This window comes from Stomoxys calcitrans, chromosome 4 (assembly GCF_963082655.1).
Source record: "Stomoxys calcitrans chromosome 4, idStoCalc2.1, whole genome shotgun sequence".
Classification (NCBI taxonomy): domain Eukaryota; kingdom Metazoa; phylum Arthropoda; class Insecta; order Diptera; family Muscidae; genus Stomoxys; species Stomoxys calcitrans.
The window spans coordinates 35122965-35143417 of record NC_081555.1 but is presented as its reverse complement, the minus strand read 5'-3'; the positions used below and the strand labels follow the sequence as shown (position 1 = coordinate 35143417).

The window sequence follows — 20453 nt, the reverse complement described above, 5'->3', positions numbered from 1 at the left end:
TCGTGCCATTCAATATGCTTATTACTTCGTTTACATTAAGTGTGGGCTTATTAAAGTAAATAATTCTGAGATTTGTGTATATTGGGCACGAGCCGATAAAGTGGAAGGTGTTCTCGGTTTCGTCTGTGTTACAAATTGAGCAAACGCCATCGGTATTGTCTCTGAAAGATCTAGCATTTAAATTAAGTAACCCGCCTCTAGCCTTTACAATGATACTTGTAGCACGTGAAGATAAGTTCGCAGTGAGTTCCGGTATCCTGGTGTATTCAAGCTGTGGGTAAAGGTCATGGAACTGTGAGCCTTTTGCCCTAACCTCAAAATCTAATCTCTCCTTTGATTTAAGTAGTTCTATAACTTCTTTCCAGTACGAGGGTAAATGTGTCGCGTTGTAGTGCAAAGAAAATTGCAGAGATTGGCATATATTGGACCATTCTTCTGCCCAAGACATATTCAGTTCTATGATCTTCAGCGCAAGAATACGTGGTAATCGTCGACAGTCTAGTTGGAGTACTCTGTCAATGTAGCAAAAATGTGTCTTCAATGTAGAACAGAAAAGTGAATTGAATCCAGTTTCCAGATATAACATGTAGTTAGGCGTATTGTTAGGCAGATATAACATTTTCTTAATAAAGAATCTAAACAATTTCTCCACGTCCTCATATCTTACACATCCCCAAATTTCTGCGGCATAACACATTATAGACTTTGAACACGATTCAAAAATTTTAAGTTTATTAGCCTTCGATATTTTTGGGTGATTAATATATCTTGACCAAGTAGAATTTATCGCCATTTTAGACGCAGTGAGCTTGTTCTGAAGATGTTTTCTAAATGATAAGTTGTAACTTAATTCGACACCAAGGTAAGTGTAACTATTCACAATTTCGATATTCTGATTCCCAAACCGCCAATTCAAGTTTCTAGCGACTCTTGTGCCCTTCCGGAAAATAAGTATCTTAGATTTGGCAAGGTTTACCTTCAGACTCCATGTCAAACAATACTCCTCAAGAACGTTAATCATATCTTGTAACCCTTCTGCAGTTTCAGACAGAATGACAATGTCGTCTGCATACAAAAGAACTTTAATGTTAGTATCTGCTACGTTCACACCTCCTGGTAAAGAATCGGGTAAGTCATTAACATATAAAGAGAACAGTACTGGGCTGAGTGTACAACCCTGCTTCACTCCTGTTTCCACCGAAAAGTAATCTGAGAATGCATTTCCGTCCCAGATTTTACTCGTAGTATTTTCATACAATAGTTGCAATATCCGCACAATCTTCGTAGAGAGTCCATAGCTTGACAATTTATAAAATAAGCTGTTTCTGGGGATCAGATCGAAAGCAGATGAGAAATCTACAAAGAAAGCGTAGGTAGCCTTGTTCTTCAAATTATTCAAATTAACAATGTTAACCAGATTGAATATATTGTCAAGCGTGGAGTACTCTTTTCTGAACCCAGACTGGAACTCATTTAGAATGTCATTTCTTTCTATCCAAGCAGATATCCGATTCAAAAGCAAAGAGTTAAAGATCTTACAGTTAGTGTTTAGAAGTGAAAGTCCCCTATAATTAGCCGCAATGTTAACGTCACCTTTTTTAAACAACGGTATCAAGGTAGATTCTCTGAAAGATAACGGAATCCTTTCATTAAGGAATATAGTGTTGAAGACAGCCAATATTTCTTCTAGAAAATTGCGAGGAGCGTATTTATAGAACTCATAAGGGATTCCATCCAGCCCTGGAGACTTATTTCTTCTAAGCCCTTTAATAACAAAGAATAGTTCACACAGTTCAAAGGGAGAGTCAAGGAATGGGTCGACGTAATAAGGCAAACACCAGTGTATGTTCACGGATTCCTTTCGGTTAAGTAGTAATGCCTTAAAATGTACCATGTAATCATCAGCATTAAGATTTCCTTTTGAATTTTGTGATCTATTCTTCAATGAATTCGACAAGTTCCACCAATCCTTGCTACTCGTTACTCTGTCCAGTCTTCTGAGGTTCTCATTATAATATTCCAATTTCTTCCTACTGCATAGTCTTTGAAACTTGGTTCTCGATGAATAATATCTTTTCTTATTAACATCAGTATGGAGAGCCCTAAACGCTTTAAGGTTCCTGCGCATTACTGAACGCAAACGGAAGCATGTCCAATCAAACCACGGCTGTTTAGGCTCAAAAAATTTCCTGTTTGTGTTTTTGACATGTGCCTGTCTAATCTTTTGCGTTATACCGCAGATCATGTCGTCCACAGACATATCTGCACGGTAGTATCCATTCACTGGGGTGTTACCCAGATTTAACCCGTATTGAGTCATATTTCTATCGCTCCAATAAAGTCTTCTAGTATCATTCTGTTTAGTCACATTGCTAGAATGCTTTGGGATTTTAAGCTGGAGACAGATGGGCATGTGGTCTGAAAACGGCTTAGCAAGTATTGCAAAATTCTCAATATATTGCAACAAATCAGATGAGCAAATGCAGTAATCTATCAATGAGCTTCCCATTACACCAAAGAAACTAAGTTTTCCATCCAAATCACCTAAAGTCCTTCCATTTACCACAATACCACCTATGTCCTCAATCATATTCAAAAGCCGTCTCCCTTGTGTATTTATATTCTTATCTTTAGAGCACCTAATTACATTTATATGAGGTTGGTCCCTGATTATATTTTCGTCCAGGACTTGTTGTTCACCTATTCTTGCATTTAGATCTCCCATAATACAGAAGCTGGTTGGATTTAGACTGCTCAAAAATGATACAAACTTATCTGCATCGTTCTTCCAGCTCGTACTATTCAGATAGGTCGGGATAAGTTGGAATAAATTTCCGTCAATATTCACAGATAGCATTGTATGGCTATTGCATTCGGTAAAGTTTAGCTTGTATTTCTTTTTCATTTCTCTTTTGTAACCGAATAGGCAACCTCCACTAGCACGACCCGATTTATGTATTTTAATTGCTTCAACCCAGTGTAGACAATAATTTTGAAAAAATGATGAGAAATAAGTTTGTTTATTAGCAACAACATGGGTTTCAAACAAAAAGAAAATATCAAACTTATTTAAAAAGGTTATAAAGTTTCCAAAATTTAGCGATTTTTCAAGGTTACAAACGTTATAAGCTATTATATGGCACGAATCAGCTAGCTATTGTACATAAGGATTGTTATCGTTTTTATTTAATACTACGTTTTCGTTGCAAACAACCTCACAACTAAAACCGCATTCAGCTAATATATCTTCTAGAAATTTTACATCGTTTGTAGCGGAAGAACGTATCTTTCCATTGAACCAAGTAAAGCGTTTATCGTTGATGTAGATACAAAATTCACCAAGCCGTACTTTTACATCTTTTTTATGCTTAGATATTACTTTGCTAACTTGCCTGAGATTGTATCTAATAGACTGTTCAGCTGCAGTGTAATCCTTCTGAATAAAAATTGCTTGTCCCTTAAGGTTACTTCTAGCATTTAAAACCCTTTGGACTTCGCTGGCGGTACCTAGTGTAAACACAAAAGATTTTCCAGAGGATAGCATTTTGGTGTATGTGACGGTAACATCTACATTCAACACGTCTTTACAGATGTCGGCGAGCTTCTTTTTTGCGGCCGGGATATTATTACAGGATAGTCCACTCACCATGATATTTGTGGTTCTCGATTTCTGGTCAACTAGTTCTAGACGGTTTGTTAATTTCTTTATGTCTTCCTTTAATTTAGAATTCTCATGTTTTAATTCTTCAATTTCATGTTTGATATCCGTCAGATCTTCTTTCTTTGCTACACCCTTCAATTTGTCGTCCAGGACTTCGCATAGTTTGCTCCATGTAAACACGTCTTGATGACTGCTTACACTCATATTTAGGGACGGCGCGTATTTTTTTGGTGTATGTTCTTTATGATCAGGTGATGTCGATAAAAGAGTGCGCTTGCTGCTCATTTAGTATTGCAGTGCACCCTGTGTTTTTCGATAACGATTATTTCTTTTACCAGCTGTATGATGATTATCGATTTGTCCGGCAGTTATAGGTTTGATAGAGCAGTCCAGCTGTTGTTTGTATTTTACTCCTTGTGTTAGTGAAAAATGTGGGCGCCTTCCAGTGATTTAGAAATAGTTTTGCAAATAAGATGAAAAAATAAATGCAAAATTGCGTAGAACTATTCTTCAATAAGGACCAATTTCGTCATCGATGAAACAGCCAAGGTTGTATTATAGTTTGAAGCGTCTATAGTGATGTGTATGAACGTATAGCTTGACTTTGCAGCAAAACAATCAGGAGCGGCCAAAAAACACAACCGTATGCAAATCGAATTGAACATGTTTATTTGTGTACAAAGTACAGGTCGCATTTTTCATTCGGTCGTCTTCAAATTTGGCACAAGCATTTTCTTGGGCTTAAAGACAAAGCATATTGAAATTACAAAATATCGGTGAAGATTTCGATATAGCTCCCATTTATATATTCGTTCGATTTGGATTAAAATTGCTATTATATCGTCATTTGTAAACCAATTCTCAGGAAATTTTGCACGAGGGGATTCCCTTATAAGTCTAGACATTGTTGGTGCATTTCAAAGAAATCGATTCAGATTTAGCTTCCGGTTTGGACTAAAATTTAAATTCTATTGTCATTTGTAAACCGATTCTCAAAAAATTTTGTACCAGAAATTCTATAACAAGTCTTGACATTATTGGTCATTATTGGTCAGTTCGTTATGGTATGCGTCGCTCGATTTTCACTTATAATGAATTTGATTACCCTAACACTTTGTCTCCTACACTAGGCAAATTTTATCCAACGTGGTGTAGAGTATCAAAAAATCGGCTTCGCCCGAGTTTAGCCAGTCCTTACTTATTTTATTTTTTTTTTTACTTTTTTATTTGATTTTACTTTATCTTTTTTTTTAATTTTATTTTAATTTTTTTGTTTTATTTTATTTTATTTTACTTTATTTTATTTTATTTCATTTTATTTTATTTTATTTTATTTTATTTTATTTTATTTTATTTTATTTTATTTCATTTTATTTTTTTATTTTATTTTATTTTATTTTATTTTATTTTATTTTATTTTGTTTTATTTTATTTTATTTTATTTTATTTTATTTTATTTTATTTTATTTTATTTTATTTTATTTTATTTTATTTTATTTTATTTTATTTTGTTTTATTTTATTTTATTTTATTTTATTTTATTTTATTTTATTTTATTTTATTTTATTTTATTTTATTTTATTTAAATTTTTTTTTATTTTGTTTTGTTTTGATTTGTTTTATTTTATTTTATTTTATTTTATTTTATTTTATTTTATTTTATTTTATTTTATTTTATTTTATTTTATTTTATTTTATTTTATTTTATTTTATTTTATTTTAATTTAATTTTATTTTATTTTATTTAGTTTTATTTAGTTTTATTTAGTTTTATTTAGTTTTATTTTATTTTATTTTATTTTATTTTATTTTATTTTATTTTATTTTATTTTATTTTATTTTGCTTTATTTTATTTCATTTTATTTTAATTTATTTTATTTTATTGTATTCCATTTTATTTTATTTTATTTTTATTTTATTTTATTTTATTTTATTTTATTTTATTTTATTTTATTTTATTTTATTTTATTTTATTTTATTTTATTTTATTTTATTTTATTTTATTTTATTTTATTTTATTTTATTTTATTTTATTTTATTTTATTTTATTTTATTTTATTTTATTTTATTTTGTTTTGTTTTGTTTTTTTTTTATTTTATTTTATTTTATTTTATTTTATTTTATTTTATTTTATTTTATTTTATTTTATTTTATTTTATTTCATTTCATTTTATTTTATTTTATTTTATTTTATTTTATTTTATTTTATTTTATTTTATTTTATATTATTTTATTTTATTTTATATTATATTATATTATTTTTTTTATTTTATTTTGTTTTGTTTTATTTTATTTCATTTTATTTTATTTTATTTTATTTTATTTTATTTTATTTTATTTTATTTAATTTTATTTTATTCTATTTGTTTGTTTTTTATTTCATTTTAGTTTTATTTTATTTTGTTTTGTTTTGTTTTATTTTATTTTATTTTATTTTATTTTATTTTATTTTGTTTTATTTTATTTTATTTTATTTTATTTTATTTTATTTTATTTTATTTTATTTTATTTTATTTTATTTTATTTTATTTTATTTTATATTATATTATTTTTTTTATTTTATTCTATTCTATTTGTTTGTTTTTTATTTCATTTTAGTTTTAGTTTTATTTTATTTTGTTTTCTTTTATTTTATTTTATTTTATTTTATTTTATTTTATTTTATTTTATTTTATTTTATTTTATTTTATTTTATTTTATTTTATTTTGTTTTAAAATCCAAGCTGACATTGTTTGTTTGTTGTCCTACCTTGCGTATGAGTGATACTACAATAAATCATTCCTAATACTTATACGCACATGAGTACCAGAAAACTCCCCCCAGTTTTAATACAACGAACATAAAACTAAAGCAATTTATGTAGATTTTTAGTTCTCTTTTATATAAATTTATATTTTATTAAGATTCTTAAGCAGCCACAAGTTTTAGAGTTATTCTTCATTAATAATTGAATAATAAAAATAATATTGAATATACTTACGATTGAGCTGAAATTTCTTTAGAGTTATAAATTTTATAAGTAGTAATGAAAAAATTGGCTAAGGCAAGGCAAAAGACCCATGTGTTATTGTAACTCTATTTTGTGGCATTGTTTTGTTTGTACTTCAAATATTTTTTATTGCTTTTTTTCGTGGTTTGTCCTTGTCTTGTCCAGGGTCCATTTGTTAAGTTAACTTGTTTAGCTGTCATTTGGTCGAAAATTGTTGCAGAGGCTATATCAAAAGGTTCTGACATTTGTGTTTTTGGCAACTTTTTCTTGGGAACCTTGATGTAATGCCGTAAAAAAAATTGCCGGAAATTACAAAACTTTCTGGTGTGTGTTATTTTAAAGTTACAATTGGAGTTGTATATATATTTTTTTTAACATGTCAGAGTTGCTTAGTTGTTCAATGTGTGTTTTTGTCATGTTTAGTTTGGTTTAGTGTGTGTGTGTGTGTGTATGTGTTTTATTTTCGTGTTTTTTTTTTTTTTTTGGTTTAGTTACAAGACAAGACAGACTCACCATTATTCCTGTACTAACGGCAATACCGCGTCCACAGTATGTATTCGGTACAATATCACCAAAACCAACACTTAAAAATGTTATTGCTATCAGCCACATAGCGTTCAAGAGATTTGCATGTTCTTCATCATGAAACCTATCATCGTATGGAGCAAGGTCATTGGTTAGGACAGACAATGGTCGTTTTGAAATAATTTTTTTTTTATTATGAGAAAATTTTTAGAATCGTGTTGGGAAACGTAGGTCATTGCAGTAGTGGGTTTGATCATGGTGGTGTTGATTGGTTGTTTCGTTCATTCGATCGTTAGTTGCAGCCATTCACATTTTTTGTTTTTGGTTTTTTTTGTTTGCAGTAGAGATACAAAACAGAGATACATACGGTTGGAACCATAGTTTGGTGTATTTTTTTTAATGTTTTTTCGTATGTTTTTTTTTGTCATTTTTCATTCAACAATAGTTGTTGTTTTTAAATTAATATATGAAATTAAAGAAAAAGAAAGACAAAGAAAAAAATTATAATTTTACTTGGAGTATTTGCAGTAATTCTAAAGGGATATCTAAACTACAGTTTGTTTTTGTTTTTACTTTGAGAAATAGAGACAGAGGTAGAGAGTTGGTTTTTAATTATTTCGTTTTTAGTCTTTACAAATATACTCAACAATAAAAGAAAAGAGAGAAAGTCAAAGTAGGGAGAGGAGGTATTACAATGTTAGTATTTACTTGGAATGCCTATATACTGGAATGAAATTGAAAATGCTTTAAGAGGAGTTATGGTTTTTTTCTGAATTTCTTTAGTTTTTCGATTTTTAGTTTAAGGACCATTGAAATAAATATAAATATAGCATAAAATATAATAATACATTTGATGTATGACGGGTAGGTATAACAGGTCTTATGCATGTCTTATTTTAATAAATATTATCATTTAAAATTTCTACGGCCTGGTACCCTCAATGGTACGGTTTTCTGGTGCCTTAGCCGGTTTATTTAAATTAACAACGATTTAAATGTATATTGCCTTCCACAAGGATCGCTTAAGTCTTTATGTTAAGGCATTGATTTATTGAGCCGAAGTCAAGTCCAAGTAACCCCTATAAAGTCTTACAATATATTGACATTAAGAGAGTTATATGACGCTACGTAAGAACTGACCTTAAGTGGCTATCGTAAAAACGAAATTTGGCTTTTAAACCACAAAACAGACTGGCGATATTGCTATCATATAAACAACATTTGGCTTTTAAACCACCTATTTGTGGGTGACCATGATCCTGGAACCCTCAAAGGTAAGTGGTTTGCCTATGACATAGAATATAGTCTTAGAATTACTGCTATAGAAACGTTTACGATTCATTCTTTAGAAAGCTTTCCGCAGTACGCTCCAGTGGGAAAAACATAGTAAAATTTCTTCAAGATTTGTGAACTCAGCAATTTTGTTCAATGGATCAGTTTGCTATAGGGATCAGTCTATATATTGTGTTGCCCAAAAAGTAATTGCGGATTTTTTAAAAGAAAGTAAATGCATTTTTAATAAAACTTAGGATGAACTTTAATCAAATATACTTTTTTTACACTTTTTTTTCTAAAGCAAGCTAAAAGTAACAGCTGATAACTGACAGAAGAAAGAATGCAATTACAGAGCCACAAACCGTTGAAAAAATTTGTCAATGCCGACTATATGAAAAATCCGCAATTACTTTTTGGGCAACCCAACACATCTATATCCTTGGCCTTTGGTCAGGGGATCGGTCTATATGGCAGCTAAATATCAATATATTCCAATCTGAATCATAACCCGTAACCGCATATCCGGGCCTAGTTGCACTCACAGTTAAAAATTTTAGAGTAATAATCGGGTAATATATGCACTTTTTATGGACTCATGACCTACATAGGGGGATTAGTCGCTATGGCAGCTATATCCAAATAAAATCCGATTTGGACCATGTTTGGGCAAGAATGTTGTGAATTCAAAAGCAGCTCACTGTTTGAAATTTCACCGCAATATGATAAAAAGTTACCTTAATGTGCTAAAGACACAAGATTGCTCTACACGGCAGTTATATCCAAATAAAGACCAATCTGAAAGATATTTTGTACGGATATCAAGGGCCTAGTGTTAGAAACTGCACCAAATTTCAGCGAAATCGGGTAATATTGGGTTGCCCAAAAAGTAATTGCGGATTTTTCATAATGTCGGCGTTGACAAATTTTTTCACAGCTTGTGACTCTGTAATTGCATTCTTTCTTCTGTCAGTAATCAGCTGTGACTTTTAGCTTGCTTTAGAAAAAAAGTGTATTTGATTAAAGTTCATTCTAAGTTTTATTAAAACTCGATTTACTTTCTTTTAAAAAATCCGCAATTACTTTTTGGGCAACCCAATAAATGTGTATGGGCTCATGATCCTATATCGGGGGTTCAGTCGTTATGGTAGCTATATCCAAATAAAATCCGACTTGGACCACATTTGTGCAAGAATGCCTTGAGTTCAAAAGCAACCCACTGTTCAAAACGTCACTGCAATACGATGAAAAAGTTACCTTAATGTACTAAAGACACAAAATTGCTCTACACGGCAGTTATATCCATATATAAACCAATCTGAACTATATTTTGTACGAATATCAAGGGCCTAGTGTTAGACACCATTCCAAATTTCATCAAAATCGGGTAATAAATGTACCTTTTATGAGCTCATAGTTCTAAATCGGGCTATCGGTCTGCATAGGCAGCTGTATGCAAAAATGTTCCCCTCTGGGCCTAATATGGCAAGGATATCAAGGGTACAACTCAATGTTCTAAATTACAGCAAAATCGGTAAAAATTCGCCTACTCTGCATTGAAGACCCTAAATTGTGAGATCGGTTTATATGGAAGCTTTGTCTTAATATGGCCCAAATTGAATCATATTCCGTACGAATGTCTAGGGATTTAGTTGCACTCACACTTCCTTTTATGCAAATTCGCCCATGAACATTCCCTTAAAGAACAGCGGTAAACTTCTCACATATCAATGAGTGGTGTCCGATTCAAATTTAAGCTCAATAATAAAGGGCCTCCTTTTTATAGTCGAGTTCGAATGGCGTGCCGCAGTGCGACACCTTTTTGAAAGAAATTCCAAAGGTCCTCAATGTTCCAAATTTCAGCAAAATCGGGTAATAAATTCGCCTTCCCCCAAATTTGGCAGATCGGTTTATATAGCAGTTGTTTTTTAATACAATCTAAACTGAATCATATTCTGTCGAATGTCAAGGGGTCACTAAGGAACTGGGGTAAACTTCTCACATATCACTGAGTGGTGTGCGATTCAAGTTTAAGTTCAATGATAAGTGTCCTCCTTTTTATAGTCGAGTCCGAACGGCGTGCCGCAGTGCGTCACCTCTTAGGGGCAATCCCAGGGCAGCCGGTTGTACGTACCGGAATGGCCCGTTGGAGTCTTTCATCGGCAATGGCCGCCGCCTCAGTGCTACAACAACCCAACCTCTTTGGGGAGAAGTTTTTACATGGCATTGTACCTCACAAATGGCGCCAGCATTAGGGGGGGATAACCACCGCTGACAAATTTTTTATCATGTTTTTGCCAAGATTCAAAACCCAGGCGTTGAGCGTTATAGGCGGACATGCTAACCTCAGCGCTACTGTGGCCTCTATTTTATAAGATCAATTCACTAAATCGTTAGGTCTAGTGTCGCTATATCCAAATACAGGCCAATCTGAACGATACGGATATTAAAGGGGCTAGTGTCAAACACCGTTCCGAATTTCATCAAAATTGGGAAGTTAATGCGCCACTTCTGAGCTCATGATCCTAAATCGGGTTATGGATTTATATGATAGCTATGTCCACACATGTCCAGTGCAAGGAAATGTTCCAAATTTCAACGAAATGGGGTAATAACAGCACTTTTCATGGGCTAATGATTGCAAATCGGAAGATCGGTTCGTATAGCAACTATATTTATTGGCTTAAGACCTTAAATCGGGAGATCGGTTTTTATGGCTTTACGAGGTTTTAAGTGTTTCAAACAGGACAAAGAAATAAACCCCTCTGCCTGCGATAAATATAAGCATCACACAGATTGGAAATGTGTGCTCCGATTTGTGTGTATTCATAGTTATCACGAGAAGCTCAGCTGAGAGCTACCGAGGGCATCTGTACCGATTGCGGTTGTGGTTGCGTCTACATTGGCTGCAACTGCAGTTGCGGACAATCAGCAGTTTCGAGTTGAGAATCTCAATGAGTGGCCGGGCGGCACCGGATCGACTGCTGCTACCGCTATTATTTTAATATTTTAAGTACCTCGATACGACAAGGCGAGTTTAAATAACCATTATGTTTCCGCAGCGATCGATTCTTCGGGCCGGAACGAGCTGGCTCACCTATGGTAGCTAATGAGGATCGCTATCTTAACATACAATTATGAATCTACACATGAATTTACCCTCTACCCTTGTTAGGTACAACAAGTAAAAATATGCTATGTTGGGAACCCACCACCATGGATTCTTCATGAAATTGCTGCAAATGAAGCGAGTTGAAGATAAAAGTGTAATTTTTGTACCAAATTTCTGAAAATCAAGCACAAAATGAAGTTTCTAGGGGCCTTAGCAGACCAATCGGGAGATCGGTATATATGGAAGCCATATGTGGTTATAAACCGATTCAGACTGCACTTGGCACAGTTGTTGGAAATCTTAACAGAACACCACATGCAAAATATCTTCAGCCAAATCGGACCACAATTGCGGCATCCAGGGGCTCAAGAAGACATATTGGGAGATCGATTTATATGAGTGCTATATCTAAATCTAAACCCATGTGGTCCAAACAATCTACATCAATAAAAAGTCGTTGTGCAATATTTCCAGCGGATATCTCTATTCGATCGGTCGCTATCGATTTTTCGACAGACCTAGGGAAGGACGCACATGACTAGATCGACTTAAAATGTCAAGATGATCGGGAATATATGTCGCAGATCAATATTTGAAGGAATGATTAGGTTAATATACCGCCATCTTATGGTGGCTGGTTTTTAATAGATTTCCTGTTTCTGTAGCAAGTTTTAGATATAATGGCATGTGGACGTTTCATTTTTTTATACCCACCATCATAGGGAAGGGGAAAGAGGGTGTATATAGTATACTATTCATTCCGTTAGTAATACCTCGAAATATTGATCTGAGACCCTATAAAGTATATACGAGTATCTTCATCGTCTCGGCATTCTGACATAAACAAGCCATGCCCATTCTTCTGTCGAAATCACGATAGAACCGATACTTCTTATCGATGTAGGTTGTTGGGAGTTATAAATGAGCAATATCGGTTCAGATTGGAATATAATCCCATATTAACCGATTCCCAGATTTGACTTCTTGAGACCCTGGAAGCATTAATTTTCATCTGACTTGGAACAAAAACTTCTTTGCTGATTTTCAATATCCATGCTAAGTATGATCTGAGTAGGTCAATAAATTGCTATAGGTTAGATTATGTTAGATTGAAGAGACGTTGCGGATATTAATCCGCCCCAATACCACCATGGATGTACATCTAAACCAGTAATCGGCTTGTTGTGCTCCTAGCAAAATCCCAAATTGTTTTCAATACCACGACCCTCCGTCGTTTCATATCTATTGTAGTATTGTGTCCACATCTAAGTATCGGTATCTGTTAGCCGCAATGTCTCATCATCCTCACAACATGCCCCATACATGATATCATATGCTACACCTATTCTGCAAAAGTGATCCCGTAGTTCATTGCGTCCCATTATGATAAACTGCTATAACCCAACCCCCATATAAACCGACTCCGGATCTGATTTCTTAAGCCCCTATAAGTCTCAATTTTCATTCAATTCGGCTGAAATTGGTCTTATGCTATGACTTCCATATCCGGTTCCGGTATCCGGTTCAATTATGATCCAAATCGGTCAATAAACTGCTATAACCACCACATAAACCGAATGCCGGATTTGATTTCTTGAGCCCCTAGAAGCCTCAATTTTCATTTGATTCGGCTAAAATTTAGCACAAAGACTTCTGCTATGACTTCCAACAGCAGTGCCAAGTATGATCCAAATCGTTCAATAAACTGCTACAACCCCCATATAAAGCGATTACTGGCGGCCCGGCCGAACTTAGCACATGTCTATTTGTTACTATTCACAACAGTTAACCAGAGTTGCTACATAGCCAAAGTAGTGAAGCAAGTGATGCGACTTTCGGTTTTACTCGCACATATCTGCAAATTTGCAAATTTTGCCCATGAACCAGAGTTGCTACATAGCCATAGTAGTGAAGCAAGTGATGCGACTTTCGGTTTTACTCGCACATATCTGCAAATTTGCAAATTTTGCCCATGAACATTCCACTAAGGAACAGGGGCAAACTTCTCACATATCAATGAGTGCAGTCCGATTCAAGTTTTAAGCTCTGTGGCAAGGGGCCTCTTTTTTATAGCCGAGTCCGAACGGCGTGGTGCAGTGCGACACCTCTTTGGAGAGAAGTTTTACATGGCATGGTACCTCACAAATGTTGCCAGCATTAGGAGGGGAAAACAACCGTTGAAAATTATTTCTGGTCTCGCTAGGATTCGAACCCAGGCGTTCAGCGTCATAGGCGGACATGCTAACCTCTGCACTACGGTGGCCTCCTACTCGCACATATCGAATGAGAGGTATATATGGAAGCTATATCCAAATCTGAACCGATTTCTTTCACAATCAAAAGCATTTGCCCTGGGGTTAAAAACGTGACTGGTATAAAATGCGATTACAAACAGGCAACCAATTAGACCTGTACCTTGTTCACCAGAATACATGGACAGACAGACAGAGGATGTGGCTAATTCAAAGCAGGAAGCGATTCTAAGCCATTTTGGTCATATCATAACGGTACATGATATGTAGAATCGAACTTGATCTTTGCCATGAAAATCCCATTATGTCCGTTTCAAGGTACAGTTTTGGTTTGGAACCCCCTCTTAAATCTGAGTCCAAATAGCATGCCACTTCTTACATTTCAAAAAGGTTTGACTTGGCGAAAGGCCACCAGATTTAAATGTACAAAGTTATAGGCGATAAAGTTAGCCTGAGCACCACACTTTCCCCTATAGACTTTAAAGGTAGCCGTGTCGGTAGCGTGCTTGGGTTATCAGTGCGGGAGTCGTGAGTTCAATTCTCAGTGAATCAGTTCAAATCTGAAGTGAATCTGTTTAGAAAATAGATTGCCACTCTAACGTAACCTTACATAATCCAGAGACTTTGAAAAAAGCTATTGAGCCAAAACTCAGTACCTTCTCTTTCGTTGGTCTTTGTTTGATCGAAGAATTTAACCCGAACAATGTATTGGTGTAACATCTTTGTGCACCAAACTCAAGATTTTACTTGTTGAAGGTTGAAAAACAACCAAATTTTTATTCGATTTCACCGAAATTTGGTACAGTGAGTTGTGTTAGGGCCTTCGACATCCTTCTTCAATTTGGCCCAGATCGGTCCAGATTTGAACATGGCCGATTTCTCGATTTAAGGCCTTGGGCCTATAAAAGACGCATTTACTGTCCGATTTCGTGGAAATTTGGGACAGTGAGTTGCGATAGAGCCTTATAGACCGATCTATCGGTTTAAGGTCTTGGACCCATAAAAGGCGATTTCGCTGAAATTTGACACAGTGATTTATGTTAGGCTTTTCGACATCTGTTTTCTATATGGTCCAGATTGGTCTATATTTGGTTATAGCTTCGATGTAACACCTCGAAATGTTGATCTGCGGCTCTATGATATATATACAGTTTACGCCAGAGACTAACATATTTGAAAGGTCAATTAAAGCAAAAATACTTCAGTTATTGTTTTAATTCTACTTTTTTTTTGGGGAAACCCATTGCGCATACACTGATTAGGTCAGTTTTTTTTTTTAAATTCGTGTCCACTCTTTGCAGCATATCAATTGGTATGTTGGCAATGGCGTCGCCAATGTTGTTCTTGAGGTGTGTTTTTGTCCGTGGTCGGATTAACACCACTCCAATAACGTATGTGTTGCTTGTTGACGCATCTGGAAATGTGAAAATGAGCCTCGTCCCTGGAAAAAAACTACCGCGTCTTCAGGCAGGTTGCCAATCAGCATTTCAAGTGCATTTTGACGAGCAACAAAAAATAAACACCCCCTGAAGAAATCGGAAACAAACCGACTAATCGTTGGGAAAAAATAATGAATTAAATTAGTTATATTTATTACAAAAACAACATGACCATAAAGCCCATGAAAACCTTCTATTAACTACTATAAAAAAATTGGTCAATAACGAAAATAATATTCCGTTCAGTTAATTCTTGGATCATAGCCAATTTATAGGTATGAAATTTAAAATCTTGATGAAGAATTCGTCGGCTCTCGACCAACTCATCGCTAAACTTACCGCTCAGTATTTTTTTTCAAATAATTAAGTTTCTCTGAGTTTAAGAACGCCTGGGTTCGAATCCTGGCGAGACCACCAGAAAAATATTTTCAGCGGTGGTTTTCTTCTTCTAATGCTGACAACATTTGTAAGGTACTATGCCATGTAAAACTTCTCTCCAAAGAGGTGTCGCACTGCGGCACGCCGTTCGGACTCGGCTATAAAAAGGAGGTCCCTTATCATTGAGCTTAAATTTGAATCTGTTTGTTTGTCTGTTTGTTGGGCTGTTCGTTTGTCTGTGTTTTGTTTGTCCGGCTGTTTGTCCATTTGTTTGTCTGACTGTCTTTTTTTCTATGTGTTTGTCTGTTTGTCTGCTGTCCGTCTGTCTGTTCTGTTTGTCCGTCTATCTGTCTGTTTGTTTGTTTGTCTTTTTGTCTTTCTGCCTTTTTGTTCGTCTTTCTTTTTGTGTGTCTGTTTATCTGTCGAGGTTTCAGTCGGTTTGTTCATCTATTTATCTTTCTTTCTGTCTGTTTGTTTTCTTGTCAAAGAGCCTGTCTGTTTGATTTCTTGTCTGTTTATCCATCGTTTTGTTTGTCTGTCTGTTTGTCCGTCGTTTTGCCTATTTGTTTGTCCTCCATCCGAATGTTTGACTGTCTGTTTGCCCCTTTATCCGTCCCTTTGCCCGTCTGCCCATCTCTTCGTCCGTTTGTTGGTCTATTTCTCCGTCTTTCTGTCTGTTTATCAGTATGCCTGCCCGTCTGTGAAAATCTCTATAGGTGCTGAAGCAACACTTCTTATTGGTGATGACCTAGGTTAGGATTTGACATTTAAAGTGTACCTTTGTTTCACTTCATGAACCCCTAGAATCTTCACTTTTTCGATTTGTGAGCCCGTACTAGCTTAAAATTTGTTTGTTTGGTATGTGAAGTACTTTTACACCCACACTTTTTTCATACCAGATTCATTGATAGTCATAGTCCATATAAACCGATACCCAGATTCGATTTTTTGAGCTTTAAGTTTTGCCTGATCAGACTGAAATTTGGTATGCTATGTAAGTTTTTGCCCTCCAATACCCATACCAAATCCTGCCTTGAGAGGTCCATAAAGAGAAAAGGCCCACATATGTAACTATTTCCAGATTTGACTTTTTGAAATCCAGTTAACCTCAAATTCCTCAATTTGCGCGGAATTCTGGTATGTGAAGTATATTTACACCTTCCAAACCTACTCTACTCACCCAGATATGTCTATAGATGATTGGTGAGCACTAGTGCTAGTGTGCACAATATTTCCAAGCCCATGTGCTTAAGTTCTAGTGCATGTACTTCCTCACCACTGCTATATAAAGATATGGCCCCCATATGAATCAATCCCGCTGCTTGACTTCTTGAGTCCCTATGTGAAATATGGTATGTGAAGCACGTTATTAAGTACCCACACCAAATCCCACCCAGATGGGTGCTTAAATAGATATGGCCCCCATATGGACTGATACACATTTTTTACTTCTTGAGTTCCTAGAAGTTTTCTTTTTTTTAGGATTTGGCTGAATTCCGATATGTGAAGTACGTCTTTCTGAGCAAGATTTGGCGTGGGCATTAGATATACCATCTAATGTCCACATCAAATCCTGCTCAAAAAGATCTATAAATAAATGTAGCCCTATAAAAATCATCCACCTGAATTGACTTTTTAAGCCTCTAGAAGCCTTAATTTTAGTCCGCCATAAAACCCGATTATCGGATTGATTTCTAGAGTCCCTATAATTGACAATTTGTACATGGTTGGACTAAAATTTGGCATGAAATTTGTGCCTTCCCATACAAAATCCCGGTGTGATAGATCCATACATAGCTATTGCCCCAAATATGAACCGAACTCTGTAGTTAAGATCTTGAGCCCCCAGACGCTTCAGTTTTTATACCCACCACCGAAGAAAGGGGGTATATTCATTTCGTCATTTTGTTTGAAACACATCGAAATATCCATTTCCGACCCGATAAAGTATATATATTGATCAGCGTAAAAATCTAGGACGATATAGCCATGTCCGTCCATCTGTCCGTCCGTTTGTCTGTTGAAATCACGCTACAGTCTTTAAAAATAGAGATACTGAGCTGAAACTTTGCACAGATTCTTTTTTTTTGTCCATAAGCAGGTTAAGTTGGAAGATGGGCTATATCGGACTATATCTTGATATAGCCCCCATATAGAGCGATCCGCCGATTTAGGGTCCTAGGCCCATAAAAGCCACATTTATTAACCGATTTTGCTGAAATTTGGGATAGTGAGTTGTGTTAGGCCCTTCAAGATCCTTCGTCAATTTGGCTGAGATCGGCCCAGATTTGGATATAGCTGCCATATAGAGCGATCCGCCGATTTAGGGTCCTAGGCCCATAAAAGCCACATTTATTAACCGATTTTGCTGAAATTTTGAACAGTGAGTTGTGTTAGGCCCTTTGACATCTATCTTTACTTTGGCCTAGATCGGTCCAGATTTGGATATAGCTGCCTTATAGACCGATCTCTCGATTTAAGGCTTTGTGCCCATAAAAGGCGCTTTTATTCTCCAATGTCGCCGAAATTTGGGACAGTGAGTTGTATTAGAACCTTCGACATCCGTCTTCAATTTGCCCCAGATCGGTCTAGATTTGAATATAGCTGCCATAAAGAACGATCTCTCGATTTAAGGCTTTGGGCCCATAAAAGACGCATTTATTATCTGATCTCGTCGAAATTTGAGACCGTGAGCTTTGTTAGGCTCTTCGACATCCTTCTTTAATTTGGCCCAGATCGGTCCAGATTTGGATATAGCTGTCATATAGACCGATCTCTCGATTTAAGGCTTTGGGCCCATAAAAGGCGCTATTATTCTCCATTGTCGCCGAAATTTGGGACAGTGAGTTGTATTAGGACCTTCGACCTCCTTCTCCAATTTGCCCCTGATCGGTCCAGATTTGAATCTAGTTGCCATATAGACCGATCTTTCGATTTAAGGCTTTGGGCCCATAAAAGACGCTTTTATTGTCCGATGTCGCCGAAATTTGGGACAGTGAGTTTCGTTAGGTCCTTTGACATCCCTCTTCAATTTGGCCCAGATCAGATCCGATTCTGATATAGCTGCCATATAGACCGATCTCTCGATTTAAGGTTTTGGGCCCATAAAAGGCGCATTTATTGTCCGATTTTGCCTAAATTTGGGACAGTGAGTTATGCTAGGCCCTTCGACATTCTTCTTCAATTTGGCCCAGATCGGTTCAGATTTGAATATAGCTAAAAGGCGCATCTATTGTCCGATGCCACAGATCGGTCTAGACTTGCATATAGCTGCCATATAGAACGATCCTCCGATTTAGGGTCTTAGGCCCATAAAAGGGGCATTTACTGTACGATTTTGCCGAAATTTGGGACAGTGAGTTAGATTAAGCCCATCGACATATTTCTGCAATTTGGCCTAGACCAGTCAAGATTTGCATATAGCTGCCATATAGACCGATCCTCCGATTTAAGGCTTTGGGCCTATAAAAGGCGCATTTATTGTCGGATTTTGCAAAAATTTGGGACAATTAAGCCCATCGACATATTTCTGCAATTTGACCTAGATCGGTTCAGATTTGAATATTGCTGCCATTTAGACCGATCTCTCGATTTGAGGCTTTGGGCCCATAAAAGTCGCTTTTATTGTCCGATGTCGCTGAAATTTGGGACAGTGAGTTGTGTTAGGTCCTTTGACATCCCTCTTCAATTTGGCCCAGATTGGTTCACATTTAGATATATAGACCGATCTCTCGATTTAAGGTCTTGGCCCCATAAAAGGAGCATTTATTATCCGATTTCGTTAAAATTTGATACAGTGTCATATGTTTGGCTTTTCGACACCCATGTCGTATATGGTTCAGATCGGTTTAGATTTGTATATGGCCACCGAAAAGGCCAATATTTTGTTCTACAATATTGATCAGTGACTTATAATTATTAGACCTCTCAATATCCGTGTGGAATTTGCTCCAAATCGGACCATATTTCGATAAAGCTGCTATGGGTGGCATAAATTATGCATTTTTCACCAGATTATGACAAATGGTGATTTACATATATACCCGAGGTGGTGGGTATCCAAAGTTCGGCCCGGTCCAACTTAACGCCTTTTTACTTGTTATACGATCAAATTGAAATTTAGTACGTGGAGTCATGCCCTCTTACCATCAAATAAAGTGTTTCCAGAAAGTCTTATCGATTGATATTGTGCGTACATTTTTTTGCAGAATCCATAGTTGTCGGTTCGCAAGATTCGACTTGGCCGAACTAAACTCTTTTTTATTTGTTTTACCAGTTTAAGGATGCGCTATATGGGAATATATCTTCATATGTCATCCATGCAGACCAAAATGAAGATTTGGCCCATGAACATTCCACTAAGGAACAGGGGCAAACTTTTCACTTATTAATGAGTGCAGTCCGATTCAAGTTTAAGCTCAATGATAAGGGACCTCCTTTTTTTAGCCGAGTCCGAATGGTGTGCCGCAGTGCGACATCTCTTTGGAGAGAAGTTTTACATGGCATAGTACCTCACAAATGTTGCCAACATTAGGAGGGGAAAACAAGCGATGAAAATTTTTTCTGATGGTCTCGCCAGGATTCGTACCCCGGCGTTTAGCGTCATAGGCGGACATGCTAGACTCTGCGCCACGGTGGCCTCCATGCTGACCGATCTCCCTTTAAGACTTTCTGAACACATAAAGTGTGTATTTTTAATTCGTTTTTACTGATAGCGATCCATGTTGAAGGGTACATAAAATAAGGTCGATGAAATGAATATCCTTTTTTTGGGTATTAAGTTCTGAGTTCCTATACGGCTTTTGCTTATAGAAGGTAAGTA

General features: G+C 35.6%; 2 protein-coding genes across 22 annotated transcripts in view; both read right to left on the bottom strand.

The window, feature by feature from the left end:
* LOC106089068 (small conductance calcium-activated potassium channel protein) overlaps positions 1-20453 on the bottom strand; it is a 965076-nt gene that overhangs the window by 96433 nt on the left and 848190 nt on the right. For 18 of the 21 annotated variants that reach the window (XM_059367773.1, XM_059367771.1, XM_059367763.1 and 15 more), the window contains one exon: positions 7167-7302. The exons of the other annotated variants lie outside the window; for them this stretch is intronic. In XM_059367773.1, coding sequence (XP_059223756.1) covers positions 7167-7302 — 136 coding nt within the window. The remainder of the gene's footprint in view (positions 1-7166; positions 7303-20453) is intronic. 21 annotated transcript variants of the gene reach the window in all.
* Positions 1859-3946, bottom strand: LOC131997208 (uncharacterized). The gene is made up of 2 exons (XM_059367782.1): positions 3647-3946; positions 1859-3507 (listed from the first exon to the last, which is right to left on the bottom strand). Exons 1-2 carry the CDS (start codon positions 3944-3946, stop codon positions 3478-3480), a joined length of 330 nt encoding a protein of 109 aa, XP_059223765.1. The 3' UTR covers positions 1859-3477.